At 36.8% G+C, this 24,250-nt stretch overlaps 1 protein-coding gene and 1 pseudogene across 5 annotated transcripts in view; one reads left to right on the top strand and one right to left on the bottom strand.

Annotated features, from left to right (window-relative positions):
- The window catches only part of LOC145252571 (coiled-coil domain-containing protein 77-like), a 113,969-nt gene that overhangs the window by 33,124 nt on the left and 56,595 nt on the right, over nucleotides 1-24,250 (bottom strand). For all 5 annotated transcript variants that reach the window (XM_080112196.1, XM_080112195.1, XM_080112197.1 and 2 more), the window contains exon 3: nucleotides 8,337-8,458. In XM_080112196.1, coding sequence (XP_079968322.1) covers nucleotides 8,337-8,458 — 122 coding nt within the window. The remainder of the gene's footprint in view (nucleotides 1-8,336; nucleotides 8,459-24,250) is intronic.
- On the top strand, nucleotides 3,892-4,007 carry LOC145253131 (5S ribosomal RNA; annotated as a pseudogene).

Raw genomic sequence — 24,250 nt, 5'->3', positions numbered from 1 at the left:
TTTTATTGTATTTTGCCAATCTGCAATTCATTATTGCTTGTTTAAATGGCAGATTGAGTTACCTCCTCCTGCTTTATAGATATTTCCACTCTTAACGATTGATCGGCAGAAAAGGTAAATTACTTATTTTTAATTAAACCTCTGCGCAACAATTTTTCCTACAATTTTCATCTATGTCCCATACTTCATAGCACCACATATCTCACACAAAAATTTTTTTGTAAAAAAATACTGAAAGGCTAAACTCTCCAGTCTAATATCTATACTCCTATAAAAAAAATTTTTTATTTTGTGTGTATTGATATTCATATTAAAAACCCATTTTTCTATTTATTTAAAAAGAAAATACAACTGTTATATATAATTCATGAGTTGCATTCATCTACAAAAGATCTAACAATTTGCATATTCTTTTAAACATTTTTTCGGTTTCTTTTTAGGATGATCATCTTTAGTTAACTATTACATGTAATTATATTCATGCAGGTATTCTACATGACTTATACTTGCGTTAAATTTGTGTAAAAAGCTTATAGTAAACACAAACTTCTTTCTATATATATTATGTATGCGTATATATATATTTGTTAAAAATATTTTGCCTACCAAACATCTGTCAGTTTTTGGTCTACAGACATGAAACTTAATATATAAGGTATTCAAACCCATGCGAAACTTTATATTTGGGTTTTAGCTGGGGAAAAATCGGTGTAAAAGCGTGAGAATTTTTTAAAATGGAATTATCCAGGTGAAGGCTGAATGACAGCATTACGAATATGCATGTATAATGTAATAGCTATTAGTTGATGTTTTAATTTTTAGCCTTGCAGTAAACAGGTCTTTATAGTTCAGGTATTAACGTCAAAGAAAAAAAGTAAATTGTAAGCTAAACATTGTGGTTTCGATTCTCAGAGGTGGTGCACAAATCATTTTCTTTTTTTTTTTTTAATTTTAAATCATTATCGGACAATATACTTAAATATGATATTTTAATTCATGCAGATTTTGTATTTATCATGATAGAACCAACACTATTAATTATTATATTGTACCCAATATATAGCAGTGATTTCAAAAGTAAAAAAAAAAAAAAATGACCTGGGTGCCATCAGCTAGAATCAAAACTAAAACATAACCCTCAAGCCTTATTTGTTACCATCTATACTATGTCCTTGTGCATATAAAAAATGTGAAATAATGTAAAATGTATATTTGCACATATGTAGAAGAGCACTTTAAGTTGACTTGCATCTGCTAAGTTCTAAATTTATATATTTTTTTACCTTTTAGCAGCTATTTTTACCGGCTAAAAAACCAAATCAAAATTTCTACAGGTCCAAATTCCCTATCAAGTTTCAAGTCTGTAGATCAAAAATTGACAGGAGTTTGGCGGAGACCGTTTCTCACAGAGAGACAAGGTGACATTATATATATATATAGATAGAGAGAGAGAGACTTGTATGTAATATACTGAGTTCGTGTAAGCCAGTAAATTTTCATATACCAATAAGTTTTAAGTCAAAAAGAGATGACTTAAAAAGTAAGCTACAAAATTATCATATTTCCTAATTGAGCATTAATATACTGTCTAAGCAAAATCAAGACTTAAAAAAAGGTGTTGATAGCAACAAGAGGTGTATTTCATTTTACGTTACAATTGTTTCCATGCCAGATTGACAATTTCAAACATTATATCATTTGAAAATTTTCACAAAAACCAGCATTTCTTCAAACATTATGAATAAAAACATTGTTTAAAGGAAAAGAAAAAAGAAAAATTCCCCTAACGGAAAAAGAAGCATTTAAATGTGCTTTTCATGGAGGTTACCTCTAGAGTGTATGTTTTTCATATGCTTCTTTTTCCGTTAAGGGAATTTTTCTTTTTTCTTTTTCTTTAAACAATGTTCTATTGTCAAGAGTGTTTTGTTGCTATCAACACCTTTTTTGAAGTCTTGATTTTGCTTATACAGTATACATATATATATATATATATTATATATGAATATGCCATTGTTAAAATTTCATAGAATATGAATTTCACAAAAAACTTACACCACTCCTTTTTATCCTGTTTGTGTAAAGCTAAATATCACTCAAATTTAGACCCTATATGCCTCTTCATAATGATTGGATAATTAGTTTTAGAATGAAACCTGTACTTATGGACATAATTAACTTTATAACACATACCATTATCACCATTGCAGTTTACAGACAAACACCAGGTCCAGTTAAGACACAGGACTAAATTAATGGGTGACTCAGCTCCTATGCAGCTATTTTTCAGAAAACTGTTTCCCAAAATCTTCTTACAAATAGCATTCATTAGATGAGTATCGCTAAAATTCAATTAAACATAACATTATATCCTTAACTGTATGAGTATGTAGATTATATCGTTATCTGTACCATCGTTTGTAGATTTGTTACAACCTCCCATACCCATATAAAAATAATGCTATTATCCAATAGGCAAAGAGGAAATATAAAAAATGGATGATTATCTTGTGTCACCGAGTGCAAAACATTATCCATTTCAAAATTGATGGTTTTACAATCGAATATAAATCCAATTCTGTCAGTCTTCAACTTGAGTAATACTTGTTTTTATTTAAGTGATAGATACGAAATGAAAAGTTGTCAGTAAGGATCACAAAGGCTATCAGTGATTAACAACATTTCCTTCAAGAACATGAATCAATGGTTCAACGGCTGAAGTCAAGGAAAATCTTCCCGAGCCATGTTGAACCACTAACAACATCACAAGATGAGACCAGACTACAGTTGTGAACCTGACAGTTAGAGAATTGTTCTCCTCCTACTGAGATGGGAATCCCCCCCCCCTTCTGATGCCCTTAATTCTGGTTCAGAAACACTCTGGGTCCAGTGGAAAATAATCAACTGTCTGAGAACAGGAATTGGGAGATCAAGAGTTGCTATGACCAGATGGAATCACAAAACTGACTCAACCATATACGAATATTGAGAGGAGGACCATACAATGCAACACTTCCATGGTCTACCCTTTACTGTCCAACTGGTGCAGCTTGAAGGATCTTGCATAATACAACAATAATGAAAAGGAAGGAGTAAAAAAAAATGCGGAAACTGTTGCATGACCATATTGCTTCAGAAACATGCAAAAAGAAAAAAAAGAAAATCTCCTTCTGAGGTCCTTCCTTGTGGTTCAAAAGCACTTTGGTTCCAGTGGAAAATACTCATTTGCTTGAAAACCGAAATGGGGTGATCGAAAGCTGCTATGATCAGATGCGGCTGCAAAACTGACCCAACCATCTGTGAATGTTGAGAGGTGAACCATACGATGTAACACTGCCTTGTCTGCCCTCTACTGCTACCAACTGGTGCAGTTTGAAAGATCTTGCAGGTTACAACAAGAATACAAATAATAGTGCAAAAAGAAAATTACCAATTTTTCGTATGACTACATGTCTCAAAGACATACAAAGAAGAATACTGGACAATAAATTTTTACAGTTTTAAAAACATTAAAATTTTTACAATAAATTAAACTGTTAAAATGTCTTGCATTATTCTTTGGACTGCTTTTCTCGTTAAGTGTTACTTTTGCAATGTTTCCACCGCTGTAACCTCCACTCTTCAGGTGTATCTTGTTGGACTCTGGAATCATTCTATTGAACTTGGGAATCTGCGCGGAATATTGTTCAGTCAGCCATGACTGGGTAGAAGTCTTAATTCGCAACTGTATTTTAAGTGTCACCCACACAGAGGATTGGTACACAGAGGATAGAATAAGGAATAGGAGAGCCAAATTTCCAGAATCCAAAGCAGAATCTGAGCAGGCATTATGATGATGTAGAAGGCCGATTCTAATTTCTATTTATGAAGAATTATTTTAAGGGGGAAGGGGGGATGTACAGCATAATTGCGTTGACACACCGGTTCTCATCAGATCACCAAAGTAAAGCAACGTTGAGCCTGGTTAGTACCAGATGGGTGACCATTTGGGAATCTAGGTGCTGTATGTGCTCTCCGCTTATCTCAGCATTTGTTTCCAGTCATCCTGTACACCCACTTCACTTGCCACTGGTATTTAACAATGTCGACTCAGGAGAGGTGTGGTTGGAGATTGCGCACTTCCTGCCACAAAAAAAATTTCACGTGCAGGCACCCTTACGTGGGTATCCATAGTCTGTCAAAGATTGAAGGAGCCTATTTTAAGGGGGAGTTAACCGGTGATGAATTTCAAAATGGCATTGCAAGCAATCAATGATTGTTTAGCCATCACATATGATTTCTATTTTGTTTTTTTAATAAAGCTAATTGATTAATTTGAATGATTTTCAGTGTACAATATTTTCTTTCCGTCACAAGTATACACATCATAAATATTTTTTATTTTGTTTTTTCAAGGGGGAGGGTGTGGACAAGTGAACAAATGTTTTCCGAGTTTACTGTATATGACAATAAAATCATGCATCTGATAAAAAACCCTTCCAGACATTGTATCAGATGCTTAAATTAGGTATGCATATATGTTCATGTATTATTATTATTGAATTAATGGGATTGCTATTAAATCGGTTGAATTTAGCATACAGATAGTTTGACTGGATTGCTATAAGAAGTTCTTTGCATCAACTTTGTTAGTTTCCGGAAGTAGTACCTGCACTTGTTACAGGTATCACCTTCATCAGAATTTCTCCTGAGCAAATATATCTCTGACCATTGCAACCATGACCATCTCAAGCTAGGTCAAATGATATAGGTAGTCAATCCAGATTGCATAAATTCCTAATCATATAAAATTAGGTATATATATATATATATATATATATATATATATTGTATGCTATCTAGCAGCATTCACTTTAAGTGGGTTGAACTGGCTTCCTCCAAAGGAGGAAGTGTCAACAGAATATCAAATTCACAAGTGACCTCCAGTTGCATGTATATCTCTGTTCTGTGAGCTGACCATTTCCTCCTACATACAATGCCTGATGGTCACCCATCTGGTACTAACCAGGCTCAATGTTGCTTAACTTTGGTGATCAAACAAGAACTGGTGTGTTAATGTGATTAGTATATATTTACATGTATAGAATTGACTTCTAAACTAATTAATTCATTATAAATTTTGGGACACGTGATACTATCGCTCCCCAGGAGGGTTACTTGGTTGAGAAACGTCTTGGGAACGCAACCAGCTGCCCGGGGAGTAAACAATATCCAACGATAAGCACATGCTGGAAACATCAACAAAAACGGGTTAATATGTCATCGGCTGGGACGAGATGTGGCACAATGACATAGCCCCTTTTAAGGGAGCTGGGGGCTGTTACATTAGTAACCCCTATATCTAGCTTCTAACCTTGTGCCTGACTTTGTGATGAAGTTAAAAACGCCTCATGTAGGTGTTTTGTGGGTTTGGGAACGTTAGATCATGTCGGTTGGGTTTGAATGACAGGTGTTATGAAAATTTTAAAGATCAGACTTACACGCGGATATCTGAAGTTGAAAGCTAAAACATTGTGTGAAAAGCATATTTCTCTCTCTTTCTCACTCTTTCAATGAAGAAAGAGAGAAATGAAATATAATTTCATTGTTGTAAACTCAGTTGAGGTTTGCTCACTATACGCGATGGGTCGACTAAATGTTTCCTAACTTGTTAACTGTTTAATAAATTATATTTTCATAAAAATTCATTTTGTCACTGTTTTCATACAAGTGTTCGATTCCAGCATACCATTAATGCCAACGACAGAAAGCTGCAATGAACACGCAATAAGCGCCGATGGGAAGATGCCTGCAATGACCACACATAATGCGACCCGTGCCAGACAGTTATAGCCAACGACATATCGACCCGTTTTTGTTGATGTTTCCAGCATGTGCCTATCGTTAGATATCGTTTACTCCCCGGGCAGCTGGTTGCGTTCCCAAGACATTCTTCAACCAAGTAACCCTCCTGGGGAGCGATAGTCTCACACACAGCTGATAAGTGTAAAGGGTTGTAATGTTTTGTTTTTTTTTTATACAAAGGAGTCACTTCTTATAAAGGCCCAGAGGCCACTCGAGGATAAGGGTTAATGAGTGTACTGTAGTTAATGGGAAAATGTCTTAGCAATCGTTAGTAGTGGAAATTTGGTAAATTGGATTACTTAAGGGGACAGGCATGCAGTTCTAAGAAAGAAGCTTTGTTCATAGAATCCACATTTAGGTTTAAGCACAGGTAAAGAGTGGGGTAAATTACTGATAGTGGTTTCAGCTAGATGAGTTTTTTTTGTGAAAAGTTTGGCGAGGGGGGGGGCTGTAGATTGGAGCACTTGCAATGAAAATAATAGAGCAGAGACATGTTCGCAACGTCTCTTCTGTGGGAAAGAGGTTGCAGGGAAGAGAAAAGAGCATCTTCTACTAGGCTACAAAGTCTATTTTGAACTCTGTCAAGACATGGTAAGATGCTTTGAGCAGCTCTTGCCCAGATGTGGCAACAGCACTTCATCTTAGGATGTACTTGGCTCTTATAGAGAATTGCATCAACAGCAAGATATCTATTGGAGCGGTAGAATGACCTCACTATTTTTCCAGCGATTTTAGCAATGAATTCGATGTACATGTTCCATTTCAGACAAAGAGCAAAAGTCAGACCCAGAAGTTTGTCAAAACATATAGCCTCTCCAAAACGAGCGCTATTCATTTCAATTGATATCAGATGGAGTCTGAGCACTGATGATGGAAAGATAGAAGCTGGATTTTAGATATGCTAAAATTAACCAGCCACCCCTTTCCCCATTGCATTACATGTTCAATATCAGAAGAAAGAGAATCAGAGAGAAGTTGATCGTTTATGGCCTTTGAAGAGACTAACGTTTATACGTACTATGTTACCATAGATAGTAGTAGTATCGTCAGCATAAGTGTCTACACATGATCTTAGAACGTGATCTGGGAGATCACTGATGAAGAGAAGAGAGTTGGACCCAGTATGGATCTCTGAGGCACACCAGCATTAATACTGCGAGCTTCTGATTTCTTCCCATCAACCATTAATCTTATAAACATCAGAGAGAAATGATTTAATAATTGGGAAGACATTTCTAGCTATTCTGTAGCTGGAGATTTTTTGGAGTAAACTTTGATATGTCAAGAGCAATTGCCCTAGAAAGGAAGGGCCCATTGAGAGATTCGCTAATCCTATGAGATATAACAGTTAGCACATCTGGTTTAGATCTAGTAGAACAGAAACCATATTCCATGTCACTGAGGAGGTTATTTTTGCTGAGGTGGTTGAGCACTTCTCTTTTGAACAATGTAATGTGGGCTATATTTAGTTTAATCACATTGTATCAAAGTATTTATAGTAGTTTATTTTATTATTATACTTTTTTTTTTACATGGAGGTCACCACTTACCAAGGCCTGGAAGCCACTGGGGGATAAGGGTTATTGCGTGTACAGTAATCAATGGGATAATATCGTAGTAATCGTTAGTATTGGAGATTTGATAGAGTGTCTTACTTAATTAGGGCTTTTCATCAGGAATTTGTTTATGTTGGACTTGAAGACATCCAAGTTGTAGTCAGGTGGGAAACAGGCAAACAGAAGAGTTCCACAAGCATGCACTTCTAAGAAAGGAGCTTTGTTCATGGAATCTACATTTAGATTTAGGCACAGAAAGAGTGGGGAAAATTAATGACAGTGAAAGATTGGAGCTCAGATGAACACTTGCCATGGAAATAATGATAAAAGAAAGACAGGCTAAAACTGAATCTGATTACATTTTTGAATTTACAGCATTTGTTCCTGAAATAAATTAACTTGCCATTATGAATTTTGGAACGCAGCTGATAGGCATAAGCTATATTTAAATTTTGCTTTATGCAAAGGAGATAACATGAGGGTAGAAGCCCCTTGTGAGAATCCAGTTACCTCCTAATTTTTGTGGTACTGATAATACTGCTAGGTCACCCCTGATTGTCATGTCTATCTTCAGCTATTTACCAACATAAACACACCAAGTAGAGAAGAGGAGGAGGGGATGGACCTCGTCGGGTTATATCTTTGTCCATCTGCAGAATAGTATACTCAGACCATCTTGGCTAACATTGGAGAAGATTTGGAGATTCTCTCCTCAGCTGAAATCTTGAGTTCATACTCGACCCACACAGCAGCAACATAAAACACAGTAAAGCTGAGAAGCCAAATTTCCAGAAACAGAATCTGTTTTTTTTTTTGTAATTTTCAATGAATAAAACAATGATTTGATTTTAAAAAAAAATTATTTTCTTAATTCTTTGGCTCTGTGATTTTGTTAACATTTTTAACTCCAAAGAATTCAAGACTAACATTTGTACATACCGATTCTTCAAAGGTCTCCTTATATTTTTCCACTTTATTGACAACATTATTGTGCTCATCGTCATATTCAGCAATCTTTTTCCGATAATATTCCAAAAGTTCCCGTGATGGTCGCAGTTGACCTAAACCAAATTAAAAAAAAAAAAATATCCGATTACGACATTTGTTTTAACTTAATGCAGCATTTCTCTTCCATAACTAGTATTAATAAACAGCAGGATGTGAGTGGGGAGTCCGAAAATCTTGTTAGTCCCTTAGCAAAAATAATGATCTAAAAAAAACAAAAAACAAAAGTAAAATGGTAATCCAAGTCTTGGTATTTGCTACCAAAAAAGAGTAGTTCAAAAGTTATTACTCCTACAAAACAGTGGTCCAAAAATAGTTATCCCCAATAAAAAAAAAAAAAATACTATCCCCTAAATTATTTTTGCTGCTATAAAAAAAATACTGTCCCAAAATTATTTTTTTCCCTACAAAAAAAAAAAAAATACTATTCTAAAATTATTTTTGCCCCTACAAAAAAAAAAAAAAAAAAAAAAAAAAAAAAAAATACTATCCCTTTTAAAATACCCCAAAGAGCTGCAATATGCGGAATATTTATTAATTGATGTCTAATACCTACAGTTAAAATTTGATAAAAATCGGAGATATCTGAATTGTCAAAAATTGCTTCAATAATTTTAGCCTCTTTCACATAAAACTAAATATAAATACAGCCAACATTATGAATCCTTACACCTATTAGCTGCATTTCAAAATTTTACAATGATAGATTAATTAGTTTAGGGATGAACTCTGTACATATAAATATATAAACATATATCGATAAAAATTACTGTACATATTGATGCCAAATTTTTTGGGAGAGAGAGAGAAGGGGGTTACAAAGTATGGGTGTCATGCTCATAAAATAAAGTGAAAAAGAGAGTGCTTAGTGAGGGGCTATTTTGTGTTAATTAAAAGAAGTACACATTGTGTTTGAGATGTATTATATATATCATAATAGAAATTGAAAAGTAAAAATGATGTAATTTTAAATGAATAAATCATTATTATTAATAATATTTATTTTTTCATAAGTGAAAACTTCCAAAATTTTAAGTTTTCCTCTTTGGAGCAAGGCTTATTTTTCTTTTTTTTCTTTTGTATTTTTAACCTTTTTCCGCATTTGGTTGGTAAATCTCAAGAAGTTCCAGCCTCCAGTTGAGATAGATAAAAGTGAGGAGGAGGGGGGGGGGGGGTAAATAGCCCAAGTCTTGTACCAAAGAAGAAATTTTAAGTTTCGAAAGCCTCAGTTCAGAGAGAAAAAAAAAAAAAAACAGAAAAAGAAATTTCAAAAGAAAATTACACTTATGATAATAGCATTATCAGTTTTCTAAAGTTTTAAAATTTAACTTTACGAAATATTGGGTGGAACAATAAAATTGTCACCCTAAAGAAAACAACACTACAGCTTTATTTTTATTGAAAAAAAAAAAAAATCAATTCGGGTAACTTGATTATGTAGTAGAACTAACATTTATTCAATGTAGCTGCCTTCACCCTCAATCACCGCCTCGATATGGGTTAGAAACCGGGAGCATGCTTTTCTCAAGTGCCAGTGGAAGCTTGGCAAATACTCGGCGGATGCCAGCTTTGGTGTGGTGTTGATGATGTTCTGAACATATGACCAAACAAAGTAGTCCAGTGGGTTCAGGTCGGGGGAGGAGGAAGCCAATGAGAGAAGGGTAAAAAGTCATAGCATTCCTGAAGCCAAGCCTGGGTCTCGTTGAACTTGTGGGCTAGCGCCGAGTTCTGCTGTCACAACCAGGATCTGCCAGCGGCCTCCTGATTGTACCAGGGGATTATTACACTTTTAAGCACATTCAGATACACTTTGGTGTTGACTTTCAAGCCAACTTCAAAGATGTGAGATGGCATAATGTGGCCTTCACTTGAAACCACACCAAAGACCATAACCATGGCCAGAAACTTTGTTGAGCTGTGTCCTTAAGAGCTGAACTGTCTGGATTTGCATTTTGAGGGTGCTGGCAATGGTCCTGTTGTCATAACTTAGATCAGTAGAGAGCATGAGCTGTGCAGCAGCACATTTCCCGATCTCGCTCACTAAACATTGTGTCACTTTCAGACATGATAGAAGGCTCCTTTCCCTTTAGGGATATCGCACCACTGGCCAACTAGTAGATGGTTTGCAACAAAAAAAGAAAGCTAGTTTTTATCAAACAGAGATGGAATCATGTAGTCTTTTCTAGGGCGACAATTTTATCGTTCCATTCTGTAAGGCTTTCAAAAGATTTTACTGACTCCTAATAAATTTTAGTTTTCAATTTCTATTTCAAATATTGATAAATAGGTGATGTTTCATAAGATGTGAACATTTCTTTATATTAAAGAAATATATTAAAGGCTGACTGGTAAGCCATCAGGGGTATCATCAGGGACGCCCCATGGCAAAATATCTTCTCACTTCCTGCTGAACAGTTCGCAAATGAGACCACTGAATGGTTCAAAACAGCAATTGAAGCACATGTTCCCACACAGAAATTTTATAGCAAGCCCCACTCTCCCCAATGGTTTACTTCTACTAGTGCAGCTGCCATCGCGCAAAGGCAGCATGCGTACCGTAGATTTAACTGACATAAGTCCAGTTCAAACAGGCAGAAGTATATAGAAGCCAGAAGTAACTGTAAGAAAGAAATAGCGACAGCTAAGAGAGAATTTACTGAAACCACCAAAAAATGCATCAAAGCACAAAAATTAGGGACCCGCGACTTCTGGAAAATCTACAAGTGTAGTAAATAATGAGCAATCAACAATCCCCCCCCACTATCCAACAATCATGAGGTTGTTTGCTCTGCAACTGAGAAGGCTAACATGCTTGCCAGTCGGTTTGCTTCCAACTCCACACTGGACCCTGCCAACCACCCCCTCACTGACTTTCCTTTGCAGACAGACGCCACACTAGACGATCTGAAAATCACCCCTTCTCAGGTGAATGCTATCATAAGAAATCTTGACACTGCAAAAGCATGTGGACCTGATCTCATCCCAGCTGTGCTATTAAAAAAGTGCTCCGTTGAAGTAGCTCCATTTCTCTCCAAACTTTACAACAAATGCCTTAATGTATCTTGCTTTCCTGCCTGCTGGAAAACTGCTTCTGTTAGTACCAGTTTTCAAGAATTCTGGCGAAAGAACTGGCCCATCAAATTATCACCCCATTAGCCTGTTTTCACTTTTCGCCAAAATATTTGAGACAATAATTAACCATGCTCTAGTCCATCACCTTACAGATGCTAAACTTCTGACTGACCAACAATATGGATTTAGACAAGCCCGTTTAACAGCAGACATCCTAACTGTAATCTCAGAACGTTTATACCAGTCACTGGACAAAGCGGGGGAGGGTAGAGCAGTAGCTCTAGATATATCTAAGGCTTTTTGACAGGGTATGGCATGAAAGTCTTCTCAGGAAAATTAGATCATATGGTATCACTGGAAGAATACATGACATAATTAAATCCTTCTTAGATAAGAGAAAAATCCAGGTTGTCCTTGACGCTCATACATCTAAACAACACGATATAAATGCGGGAGTGCCTCAGGGGTCTATCCTGGGACCTCTGTTGTTCCTAATATTCATAAATTACCTCCCTAACAAAATTGCCTGTGAACATACTATTGGGGGGGGGGGGTGACGTCACCCCCCCCCCCAATAGTATGTTCCACCTTAGGAATCTCTCTAAGTATAAGTTTGAAATAGAAGAGAATAGTGTGTAAAAAAAAAATTATCCGATAGAATCTCAGGTTGCTGGAGGTGCCTTCTCTAATAACTGTGATTGTGTTTCTAATTCCCCCTTTTTGGAAACCTTTGATAAAACTTCTAAGGCTGATATGTTTAAGTTTATAGTATATATATATATATATATATATATATATATATATAAATAAGTTATATTTAATCTAAGGCTTAGAAGTTTTATCCAAGTTTATAAAAAATATCATGCTTAGAAATAAAATCAAATGTTTCAATCATGCTATTAGTATACATGCAGAATAAAGACGAGTACATTTTGTGTAATTGAAATATTAATTTATTTACAATGTAATCAGTTGAAAAGTTTACATGACGTTGTAAGGTACCCTTTACCGTGAACGATACATAGTTGGCCTGGTTCGTTTGGATCGAAATCGCATTTTTCCTCAGTGAACGGATCGTTCATTAAAGAGTCCATGAACGCAGGTGTTAAGTTGTTGTTTGTAGTTGTGTTGTCGATGTCCCACGATTCCGGTAATATAGAAAAGTTCGCTGGGGATGTTGGTGAACTTTGTGGTTCTTCTGTGAGTATGTCGTCGCTGTCGTTTTGTTCGTCTGTTAGGTACTTTGCTCGTTTGTTTGGACTTAATGTATCTAATGCACTCTGCATGAATAAAGCCGATCTTTTTGGTTTCCTAGCTATAATCAAACTTTTTTTATATGTATTTTTTAAAAGTGAGTCTATGTGTGGTCTCCATATTGTTAACCACATAAGAGGGTTTATTTTACATATGCCCCATTCCTTAAGTATGTCCATCTTTCTAGTTGTTTTGTATATTATCATTCTATGTCTTAACGGTTGTTCCTCGGCGGGTACTACATTCCAGATGTCCGTGTTACTAGTTGATAATGACGGTGTTCTTTCTATCAATCGTTCGTTTTGGTGTTTTACGTTAACTAATACGTTAGTTCCTTCTAATACACATTTAGCTTGTTCCACATTTTCTTTCGTAAACCATAATTTATCTGTGTAAATAAGAGATTTATCCGCGCAGCTGCCGAAACAGAAGCTGTCGGATTTTTCGGTTCTTATAGTCCCGCTATTTAACAATCCGTCGACTACGGATTTCAATATGTATGATTTACCACTCGTTGTCGGTCCTTGTAAGTGGAACGCGTTTATTTTTGGCATTATCTTGTGGCATACGTTGAATAGGTCTTTTCCGAATTGCATTGGGTCTATTTTATGAAATGTGCACCATTCCTCGTAGATGTCGCATGAGGTGTTTACATCCCAGTACGTCGTTCCTGTTTCTGCATTTAGTTTTTGTTTTTTTTCTGCTATTTGTTGCCATATCGGCGTTATTCTTGTTTCGGCATTTATTTCTGCTGCGGCGTCGTTCATCAACGCTTTGATGTTGGGCGTACTTCGGTAAGTTACCGACCATTCTTTCTTGATTTTAGCGTTTGTTTGTTGGAAAACGTATTTCATGATCTGCCCCTGGTCTGTGGCGCCGGCTGCCTTCATTAGTGATTTTATGAAGGCGAATTTGTTTTGTCGGACTGTATCGCTTGCTACGTTGATTTTGTAGTGCTCGTCCTGTTGTTGTGTAACCGTGAATTCGCCGTTCGTTAATCTTTCCATAAACATTTTTTGGGCTGGTGTGGTCAAATCGTTTGTGCATAGTAACTGTCTGTTTACTTCACCTTTCTTGAAGTAGTCGATTAGTCCGTCTGGTTTAAATATAGTCGGACATGTCATGTCATACTGTCGCTGCGCTTTTTCAGATTTTAGGTATTCCTTCAGTTTTCCGAAGGCGTAGTTCGAAGTTGGATGTTGTCTCGCCCAGATAACTATGTGGAAGTGAGGTGCATCCTGGCAGTTTTTGCTGTTAGCAAAACTTCTCTCGTGGTAGATGCATATGGAAGGTAGTTGACATAGGATTTTTAGTACGTATTTTAACTGTTCGTCAGCACCGTGTTGTAGTATTACTGATGGGTGACTGTATTTGCCGTGGTCTGTCCATGTAAAGTCCTGTTACTTTTGAAACCTATATATGAACGTGTATGCTGTTAGTCCGTTAATATTGTTCGTGTCGAAGAACTGTTTGTTGAAGTCAGAGTTCATGTCTTGTTTTCGGGTTGTCATCGGTTCCATGTTGACGTGTCAGCGTTTCGGCGTCTACTGATAGTATGAAGTATATGGCTAGAATATATAAGGTTTTCATGTCATTGTTTTCTAATCCCGGATCTAACTAATCTTTAATCTGTACGTGTTGCGACTTGTACCGTTATAAGTGGTTCCAGATGTTTTTCAAGTGTTTACGCGTTTGCATAGTTCGAGGTGTGCCATCTGAATAGGTCTGACGTGTACGTGGTACTTGTAGTTCTGGAATGTAGGCACTGTTTTATAGCGTTACCGTGGAGATGGCGTCCGGGTTGGGTTATGGTGTGTTGTTCCCAATTCGCGTCTCCGGATCCAGATGTTCCTGCGTCTTTGTATTGTGTTATTATTTGTTGCGGATGTTCGTATTGATCGTAGTATGCAGTGACCGTTGCATCGTAATCAATTTTAAATTCTGCGAATATATTGTCGTTTTTATCGTTAGGGCGGTTCAACATTGGTAGGTTGATGTATACGTTCTTCGGTGGGTCCTCTGTTGTGTGCAGTTGGTAGTTCAATAAAGTTCTGTTTGCTACGCAATAAGTACCTGGTATTTGGAACCACAGGTTGTCTTTGCTTTCCTCACCTAATGGATCGTATCTTGTGACTGGTGTGTAGTTGCTGTTTATGTTGCTTACTTCTAGTAAGTTGTAGTCTTCGGATACGTCGGTGTGTACCACTTTACGTTTGTCTCCTCTCTGCCATATCTTTAGGTCCTCGCTAAAGCTCGGCGTGTCGAAACTACCCATTGTGCATACGTTTAAGCTACCGTCAGTCGTGTTGCTGTGGTCGTGATTGTCCTCATTTGCATACGATGAGTTGTTAAATATGGATCCGCAGACGGTTGTCTTTCCTGCGACGGTTACGTTCGTCATTGGCATTCTGAATAACGAAGGATTTTTCCACCCATGGTTTAGTTCCATTCCTGACATGAGGAAGGTCTTGTTAGTATTTTGGTCTCTCCAATCGTGCAGTACTGTCGCCGGTACTTGTATCTTGTCTCCTTCGTTGTCCATAGTGTATCCCAGTATTCCTAGGTGCCAGTGGTTCATGTTGTACTTGTATGTATATTTCGGCAGTTCCCCTTCAGTGAATTTACTTGGATAGGCTTGTGTCCATCCTTTGTTTGGCAGATGCGATATACTGTCTAGGTTACCGAAGCCTACGTAATTACCTGGATCTATGTATACTTCCATTGCCAAACTGTCATTTTTAATGTATCTTTCCTCACCGTTTATAGTTACCCATTCATATATTTTTATGTCGTATAATCTGAAATCGATTGACTCTACTCGGTAGTGTGTTGCGTTTTGGAACACTACTTCTTGTTGGGTGTTTTGAATCCACCCTAGCATGTGGTATGGTAATATGTAATCTTGGCTTATTCCTATTCCCTCGGCCATGTTGCATGTGGCTATGTTCATTAGTTTTATCTTTTTCGTTGTAGACATGTTACCGATTTTCAGTCGGACTTTCATGAACGAAGGAGTAATAGACTTCGTCCGCACAAAACAAAGAGAAATGAAAGTCCGACCGAAAATCGGTAACATGTCTACAACGAAAAAGATAAAACTAATGAACATAGCCACATACAACATGGCCGAGGGAATAGGAATAAGCCAAGATTACATATTACCATACCACATGCTAGGGTGGATTCAACCACACTCTATAACAGACATGACAGGAAAACAAATGAACACATATCTAAAGAAATGGCAGAAGCACTAGAGGATGACCTCCGATCTGTAGTGGAATGGGGACAGAAATGGATGGTCACATTCAATGCTGCCAAGATTAAACTCGTTTCCTTCAATAATTACAAGAAAACTTCTCTACCACCAATAGCAATGGCTAATGACTATCTGAAAGTACATCTTTTAAACTCGTCGGCCTAACGCTCTCAGGAAACATGAGTTGGAACAATCACATTGAGAGTATCGCCAGGACCGCTGCGAAGAAGGTAGGTTCTCTCTACCGTACTAGAAAGATGCTAACATCTGAAAGTATCCTATACCTCTATAAGGCCACCATTCGCCCATGTATGGAGTATTGTCATATTTGGGCTGGTGCATCTACCACTAGTCTTTCGCTCCTAGACAAGGTTCAAAAGAGAGTCGCCAATCTGATAGGCCCTGAACTGTCATCTAAACTTCAGCCCGTCCCATCGACGAAATGTTGCATCCCTCTGCCTTTTCTACAAGTACTTTAACAGTGAATGCTCTGACGAACTGCAAGCACTTGTGCCCCCTCGACATAAATACCCCCGACAAACCCGACAAGCAGCTAAATCCCACCCATTCACAGTAGAGATCCATAGATGTAAGAGAGCCTTCTACTCCAGAAGTTTCTTCCCCAGGACAGCTAAACTTTGGAATTCCCTGTCGGGTCCCTGCTTCCCCAACTGTACTGACATGCAGAAGTTCAAGTGCAACGTGAACCGACATCTTGCTGCCCAACTCCCTACACAGTGTCCCTGATGCCCATGTCCCTGATAGTACCCCCCTACAACAAAGTGGCAATATGCCTTGTTTGGGGTAAAAAAAAAAAATTATATATATATATATATATCTGTTTTGCTTACGTTATTTTGCATATGCTATTTAACAAATTTACTACAAACAAATTTGGTAATATCTTTCATGTAATCCAAAACTCAACATATTAATATTAAATATCCAGATATGCTATTTAAGTTCTCTGAGAATAAGTTAATAAAATATTTTTTACGTTCACATAATAAACTTTAATTCTTCAGAGAAACCGGAAGACATTAAGTAAATGTTATTCTTTTTAAAAATAGAGATGCCTATACAGTATAGAACACAAGTGAAAATTGCATTCCAAGTAAAAATTCTCCTATAGACTTACAGATCATGAAAAAATAAGTCTTCTTGCAAACAAACAAAAAATTAAAAAATTATCAAGTAGAATTTTAATTAAAGACTAACAGGGAGGGGGGGGGTGCGCTTGACTTTGCTTGGTTGTAAAAAATTCTTAAATATATTTTAATTAATGCAAATTTCATATTTATTGTTACAGAGCCAATTCTCCATAGCAGATTATATTTCACTTAATGTATAGTACCGATTTTGAAAGTTAAAATAAATAAGCCAAGCATGCGAGTTCCCCCTCCACGAGTTAAAAATTTACTTTCAACATGACTAATGTTTGTGCAAAATTTTTTTAAACCCAAGGTGTGGTTATTGAGAAAAGTGCAAACAAATAAAGGGACGAACGATTTGAGGGCAATTTTACTTCTATAATGCCAAATCCGTTCTGGCAAAAATTTACTTTCATCATGTTCGTGCAAAATAAAAAAAATAAATAAATAAATAAAAAATCCAAGGTGTAGTTCTTGAAAAAAGTGTAAATAAATGAACAGACGAATGGGAGTGAATTACTAGGCCCAATCCTTCTTTTGTTGGGAGACCAAAAAAAGAAAAAATAAGTAACTTGGATGCCATTAGCTAGAATCAAAACCAAAACATTCCCTATTGTTTTAACTATTGACAGATAGATAAGAAAGATTTAAAATGAAATCACGCTAACTTATGAATGAATTTGTGCATGTGCAAAAGTAATAGAAATATGTCGGCAAGTTGAAATAAACATTTTGCATTTCAACATATTTCTATAGGTGTTATTCATCCATCCCAACAAAGATTTTACTTGTTGTAAACCATCCTTAGTGTATAATTAATATTTCCTGTTAATTTCAGTTTTATGTGACCAGTAGTTTAATATTTTCACACACACACACACACACACACACACACACACACACACACACACACACACACACACGTTTTAATTAAAGATAATCAGTTTTTGTATTTTGCTGATCCACTGTCAATTATTATTTGATCATATGACAGATTAATTAATCCCCCTCCCCCCGCCCTGCTTTATGGGATTCTGCTCTTATCAATGGAAAATCAGAAAAATACAATAAAACTGATCTTTATTTTAATCAAAATTTTACTTGACAATATTTCCTAATTTTTGGTGCAGAATACATATTACTGTAGATTAGGTACAATATAATAATCAATAGAGAATTGGCTTTCTAATAATAAATACAAATTCTGCATAAATTAAAACATATTTAAGCATATTTTACAACCAGACAATGTGCTAGTTAAAAATAAAATAAGTTTTCGTATTTTGTCAATCCGTTAGTCATTATTAAATGACCGACTGCTTCAAAGGATTTCCGTTCTTATCTATATCGTATTTTGCCAATCCGACAAAACTGGGTTTTATTTTTAACTAGTGTGGGTGCCTGGCATTGCCCGGTGTTTGTGTAGGAAAAAAAAAGAAAGTTTTGGTAAGCAGGTAGGCTCAAACCCAAAGCCTTGAGGCAAAGGCAGAAAAAAGTGATAGCCTGATAACTTACCATGATGCTACGCAGGCAGCAGAAGGGAGAATCGTTGAAATTAATCGATTAAAAAGTTAAGTAAATGAGTTCACACAGGTGCGTGAATTTAATGAGGTCAAACATCATGCCATAGGGGAATGAAATCCTGCACTTAACTTTGGCTGCAAGCCACTTTCTGCGTATTTGTTTGTTTCCCCACCCACCAAGATGTTGGGGAAAACCAGCTCCCCATAAAAAAGGGAGTGTCCAAATGAATAGCAATTATCTGATATGACGGGTTTTTCCCTGCATTTGATCAAAGTTCATTGCTTTCTTGACGTCCTTGGCACTCGTGCCAGCGAGATTCGTTTGCTACGGATTCAGTTTCGCTTACATACAGAAAAACCAAACAAACATGCAGAGAGTAAAAAATAGCGTGACAATAGCGTGTAAAAGTCATTCAAATAAAAGTTAGACACAACCTCCTTTCGTAAATCGTAGATATTATAATCTAGAGAGTATATAAAAATTCTAAGAATTAGTACCCCCACCCCCCGAAAAAAGCCTTTGCCGGACATACAAAAAATATGCACACACTAAAACATTTTGCCTTATATATATATATATATATATATATATATAGATTAAAATTCTACTTGATAAATTTTCCTAATTATTGGTTCAGATACATATTTTTGCCAGATATGTAAGTATATCAAAAAGTTTTCCTGTAATTCTCACCTGTGCTTCTATCTGCAGAAGTGTCAAAAAATATCTTATTTTCTTCTGGTATAATGCAAATAAAAATTACTTACAATAACGGTGCTTGTTGAGATAGCGTCAACAGATCTATTTTTTAAATATGCCGTTTTAAGCAAAAACAATATTACCTACTTAATTATCATGTCGAAAATAGTAATATATCCAAAAATTATGAAAATCAATTGAGTGAAACAACTGCTATTGTTTTTAGTAAAAACAAAAAAAATGTCTATCGCTATATGCTATAATGTTGGCCGCCATTAAAATGTCATCTAAAATTTGCTTTCAGAGTTATATCCCCTGTATGTGCACTCTTTATATATTTTATAACATCTAAGAAAATGCAATTTTACCTAATTTTCCATAAAAATTACTTTTAACTATAAATAACTTTCTACTCAATGAATTTTTGGATATATTACTATTTCCGACATGACAATTAAGTATGTAATATTACTTTTGCTTAAAATGACATTTTAACTAGCTAAACAAGCACCAAAATTACAAACCAAACTAAACAGAGTAACCAACAAAATCCTAATTTAAGACTAAAATCATAAAACCTAAACAAAGTTAGATAACTCTTATTATCTCCCTTGAATTAACTTTAGAATGTAGTGCTCATCTAAATTATATATTTTTTATTATCTTATTATATTTGTCGTCATTAGACAGTGTCTGATCAGCACATATTATAATGAAATGCTCAGGCTTGTGTGTCCTAAACCAAACCCATCTAATTTAATCTTAGATCTTACCACAGCAAATAACGCCATCATATTGCCAGTTGTCAGAGAACATTACGTACATTTATATCTGATCTACCTCTGCATTCCATGTTTAAAAAGGATGCATCCTTTATAATATCAGACCTGACCGAATGCTTAATTGTAGGTATAGACCGATTCATACCATCCAAAGAATTTAACAAAAACCGAACAGCCAGCCATGGTTCTCCCCTGAATGTGCTGTTGCCATCGTGCACAGAAATCACTTTTTCCATATCTACCAACGTAATAGATGCATTGAGACTAAAGCTACTTTCAGGACTGCCAGCAATCACTGTAAAAGAGTAATAAAAAATGCAAGAGAGCTATATTCTCAGTCCGTTAAATCCAAAGTAGCTGAGCAGGGGCTTAGTTCCCACCAGTTTTATGCAAATAGCAAACAAAATATTTAATGATAGCGTTTTCTCGTCATAAATGTTTATTATATCTACCATGTTGATTGCATGAACAGATTAGGAAATTGCATTCATTGTTAATTCGTGAGAGGTGAATCTATCACCATACGTTCCCTTTAAAAACCACGCCAGTTGGACTTTTATTAAGTACAATACTTAATTAGATTTTTTTTTTTTTTTTTTTTTTTAAAGGAGAGTAGAGAACGTTTTGTGGAAGCGTTGTCGGCAGCTCCCATTACTCTCGCTTCTCTTTATTTGTCACTCAGTCCTCATTTTTTTAATGAGTGATTTTTCTGACAAAGGGAGAAGAAAAAGCTGTATTCTAGGTTGGCAGTATTTTGCGTGAACAGTCGGCAAAGATGGCGGAAATTTTCTGTTCTATGTCTATCCTTGTAGCCATGTCACTAGTAAGGGTGCTGGAGGTAAACGTTTTATCTGAGCTGACGTTATCCGCCTGATAGTCAGGGACCCGAACCTTGGATTAACCACTAAGGAGGCTATCCTATCAGCAGGTGCAAAGTAGTGGGGCTGCTGTATTGCCATTTGGTGAATGGATTCTGGACCATGCAGTAGTCTCTGGTGGGGCCTCTCGATGCCATACTAGTTACGGCTTTATCTTATCATGTGCTACAAAAAAAAAAAAAAAAAAAAAAAAAATTCTTTGTTACTTTTCTCTCTTTGTTTCTCCTCTCTGTCCTGCTCTAAGCAAATCTGACGACCTAGTCCACAAACTCCAAAATTCCATCATGACAAGTTTCAATAAAAAATACACGATTAAACCCGGATCTGAAACTTCCAACGTAGACCCCCACTACCATGTCTCCTTCTCCAACATCAGGGGCTACGTTCTAACCTTCCAGAGGTTGAAGCCCAATTACAGGAGACTAAACCAGACCTTTTCTTTTTAAGTGAAACTGGACAGACTATTTCCCTAAATGAGTTCGTAATTAAAGGCTACTCTAACCTAACTTCCAAAACTGACCCCCAAGATCGCCATGGGCATGGAATATGTGCCTATATAAAAGATGGCTTTCCATGTGGTAGGAACATCTCCAAAGATCCTAACTTGCCCTATATGTGCTTCCGAGTAGCACTAGCTCACACTACGGCATTTATATTTACTCTCTATCGCCCCCATAACAGCGGAGTTACTATCTTTAAAAGCATATCTGAGAAAATTGACCAAGTTCTATCAGCATATCCTTCAGCTAACATTCACGTATGTGGAGACTTCAATGTTCACAATGTGGAATGGTTGACCCACTCAAACAAGACCGATGATGAGGGGAGATTCTGTCATGATTTCTCCATTGCTTATGACCTCACTCAGATTGTTCACGAACCCACCCGTGTGCCCAACAATGACGGCCAGTATGCAAGTCTCCTAGACCTTTTTCTCACAACTTGCCCTGAACTATGTTCAGTTTCCGTTCTGTCTCCTCTTGGATCTTCCGACCACTCAGTTGTATCAATTAAGATAAAAATGAAATGTAATAAGTCCTCAGATGTACCTCTCCATCGTACAGTATATCGATACACTATGGCTGACTGGGATAGTTTCCGTACATTTATATCGGATCTTCCTCTGCATTCCATGTTTAAAAAGGATGTGTCGTCTATAGTATCAGACCTGACAGAATGGTTAATTGTAGGTATAGACCATTTCATACCCTCGAAAAAGTTCCAGCAAAAACCTAACAGCCAGCCATGGTTTTCTCCAGAATGTGCTGCTGCTATTGCGCACAGAAATCACTTTTTCCACTGCTTCCAACGTAATAGATGTATGAAAACTAAAGCCGCTTTCAGGACTGCCAGCAACCATTGCAAGAAAGTAATAAAGAACGCAAGAGAGTTGTATGCTCAGTCCGTCAAGTCCAAAGTAGCTGAGCAGCGGCTTGGTTCCCACCAGTTTTGGCAAATTGCAAACAGAATCTTGAACAGAAGCGTGTGCTCTATCCCAACTATCATCAATGGACCTGAGTTAATCTCGTCAGCATCAGACAAAGCCAAACTCTTTGCCAAGAACTTTGCAGCCAATTCTACCCTTTGCAACCAAGGCCGCCAACCCCCAATATTTCCTCCTGTATCATAAAACACACTATGTGATATACAAATATCTGTATGTGATGTTGCCAAGCTAATCAAAAACCTTGATCCCAGTAAAGCAACCGGCCCTGACGATATTCAAATTATAGTACTCAAAAAACTTCAACCAGAACTAGCACCCATACTTACAAAACTGTTTAAACGTTGTCTTAAGGAAAATTGCTTCTCATCACCCTGGAAAATCTCATCAGTATGCCCTGTATTTAAGAATTCAGGTGATCGTTCATCCCCTTCCCAGTACTGGCCAATAAGTCTCCTGTGTGTCATGAGTAAGTTGCTGGAATCTGTGTTAAATAGAAAATTAATCAACCATCTCAGCAAAAATAACCTTCTTAGTGACACACAATATGGTTTCCGTTCTGCTAGATCTACAGCAGATGTGCTTACAGTTATATCTCATAGGATTAGCGAATCTCTCGACAGAGGCAACCTTTCTAGGGCAATTGCTCTTGACATATCAAAGGCCTTTGATAGGGTATGGCATAAAGGTTTACTTCACAAGATCTCCAGCTATGGTATTGCTGGAAATGTCTTCTCAATTATTAAATCATTTCTCTCTGATAGGTTCATAAGAGTAGTAGTTGATGGGCAAAAATCAGAAGCTCACAGTATAAATGCTGGAGTCCCTCAGGGGTCCATCCTGGGCCCAACTCTTTTCCTGATCTACATTAATGATCTTCCAAATCACATCCTTACATCATTTGTAGACATTTTTGCTGACAACACTACCATCTATGGTAGCACATCTAAGATAGTAAACGACCAAGTTCTCTCCGATTCCCTCTCCTCTGATCTTGATCACGTTGTACAATGGGGAAAGGAGTGGCTGGTTACTTTTAATGCATCTAAAACCAAGCTTCTATCTTTACATCATCAACGTTCTGATCCCCATCTGGCATCAATTAAAATGAATGGCCCTCGTCTTGGGGAGGCCTCAAGTTTTGACAGGCTTCTGGGCTTGACCTTTACTCCTGATCTTAAATGGAATACGTACATCAAATCTGTTGCCAAGGCCGCTGGAAAAATGGTCGGATCCTTCTATCGATCCAGTAGATATCTCACTGCTGATTGATACAATTCTCTATCTATATAAGAGCCAGATACGTCCAAGGATGGAGTACTGTTGCCACATATGGGCAGGAGCTGCTAGAAAAGACTTGTCCTGCCTTGATAGGGTTCAAAATAGACTTCGTGGCCTGATGGGAGATGTCTTTTTCTCTTCGCTGCAACCTCTGTCTCACAGAAGAGATGTTGCGAGTTTGTCTCTGCTTTATCGTTATTTTCATGGAAAGTGTTCAACTGAGCTTCAATCTATGGTCCCCCCTCGCCAAACTTTCACAAGAAACACTAGACTAGCTGAAAACATTATCAATAATTTTCCCCACTCTTTATCTGTACCTAAACCTAAACATAGATTCCATGATCAAAGCTTCTTTCTTAGAACTGCACGCCTGTGGAATTGTCTTCCGTTTTCCTACTTTCTATAATATGGTTGTCTTCAAGTCCAACGTGAACAAGTTTCTGATGAGCCGTTCCACTTAAGTTAACAAATTTACCGAACTTCCATTACTATCGATTACTATAT

This window comes from Euprymna scolopes, chromosome 29 (genome assembly GCF_053919585.1).
Source record: "Euprymna scolopes isolate OS-2025 chromosome 29, ASM5391958v1, whole genome shotgun sequence".
In the NCBI taxonomy this organism is placed as follows: domain Eukaryota; kingdom Metazoa; phylum Mollusca; class Cephalopoda; order Sepiida; family Sepiolidae; genus Euprymna; species Euprymna scolopes.
This window is presented reverse-complemented; position numbering and strand designations above follow the sequence as displayed.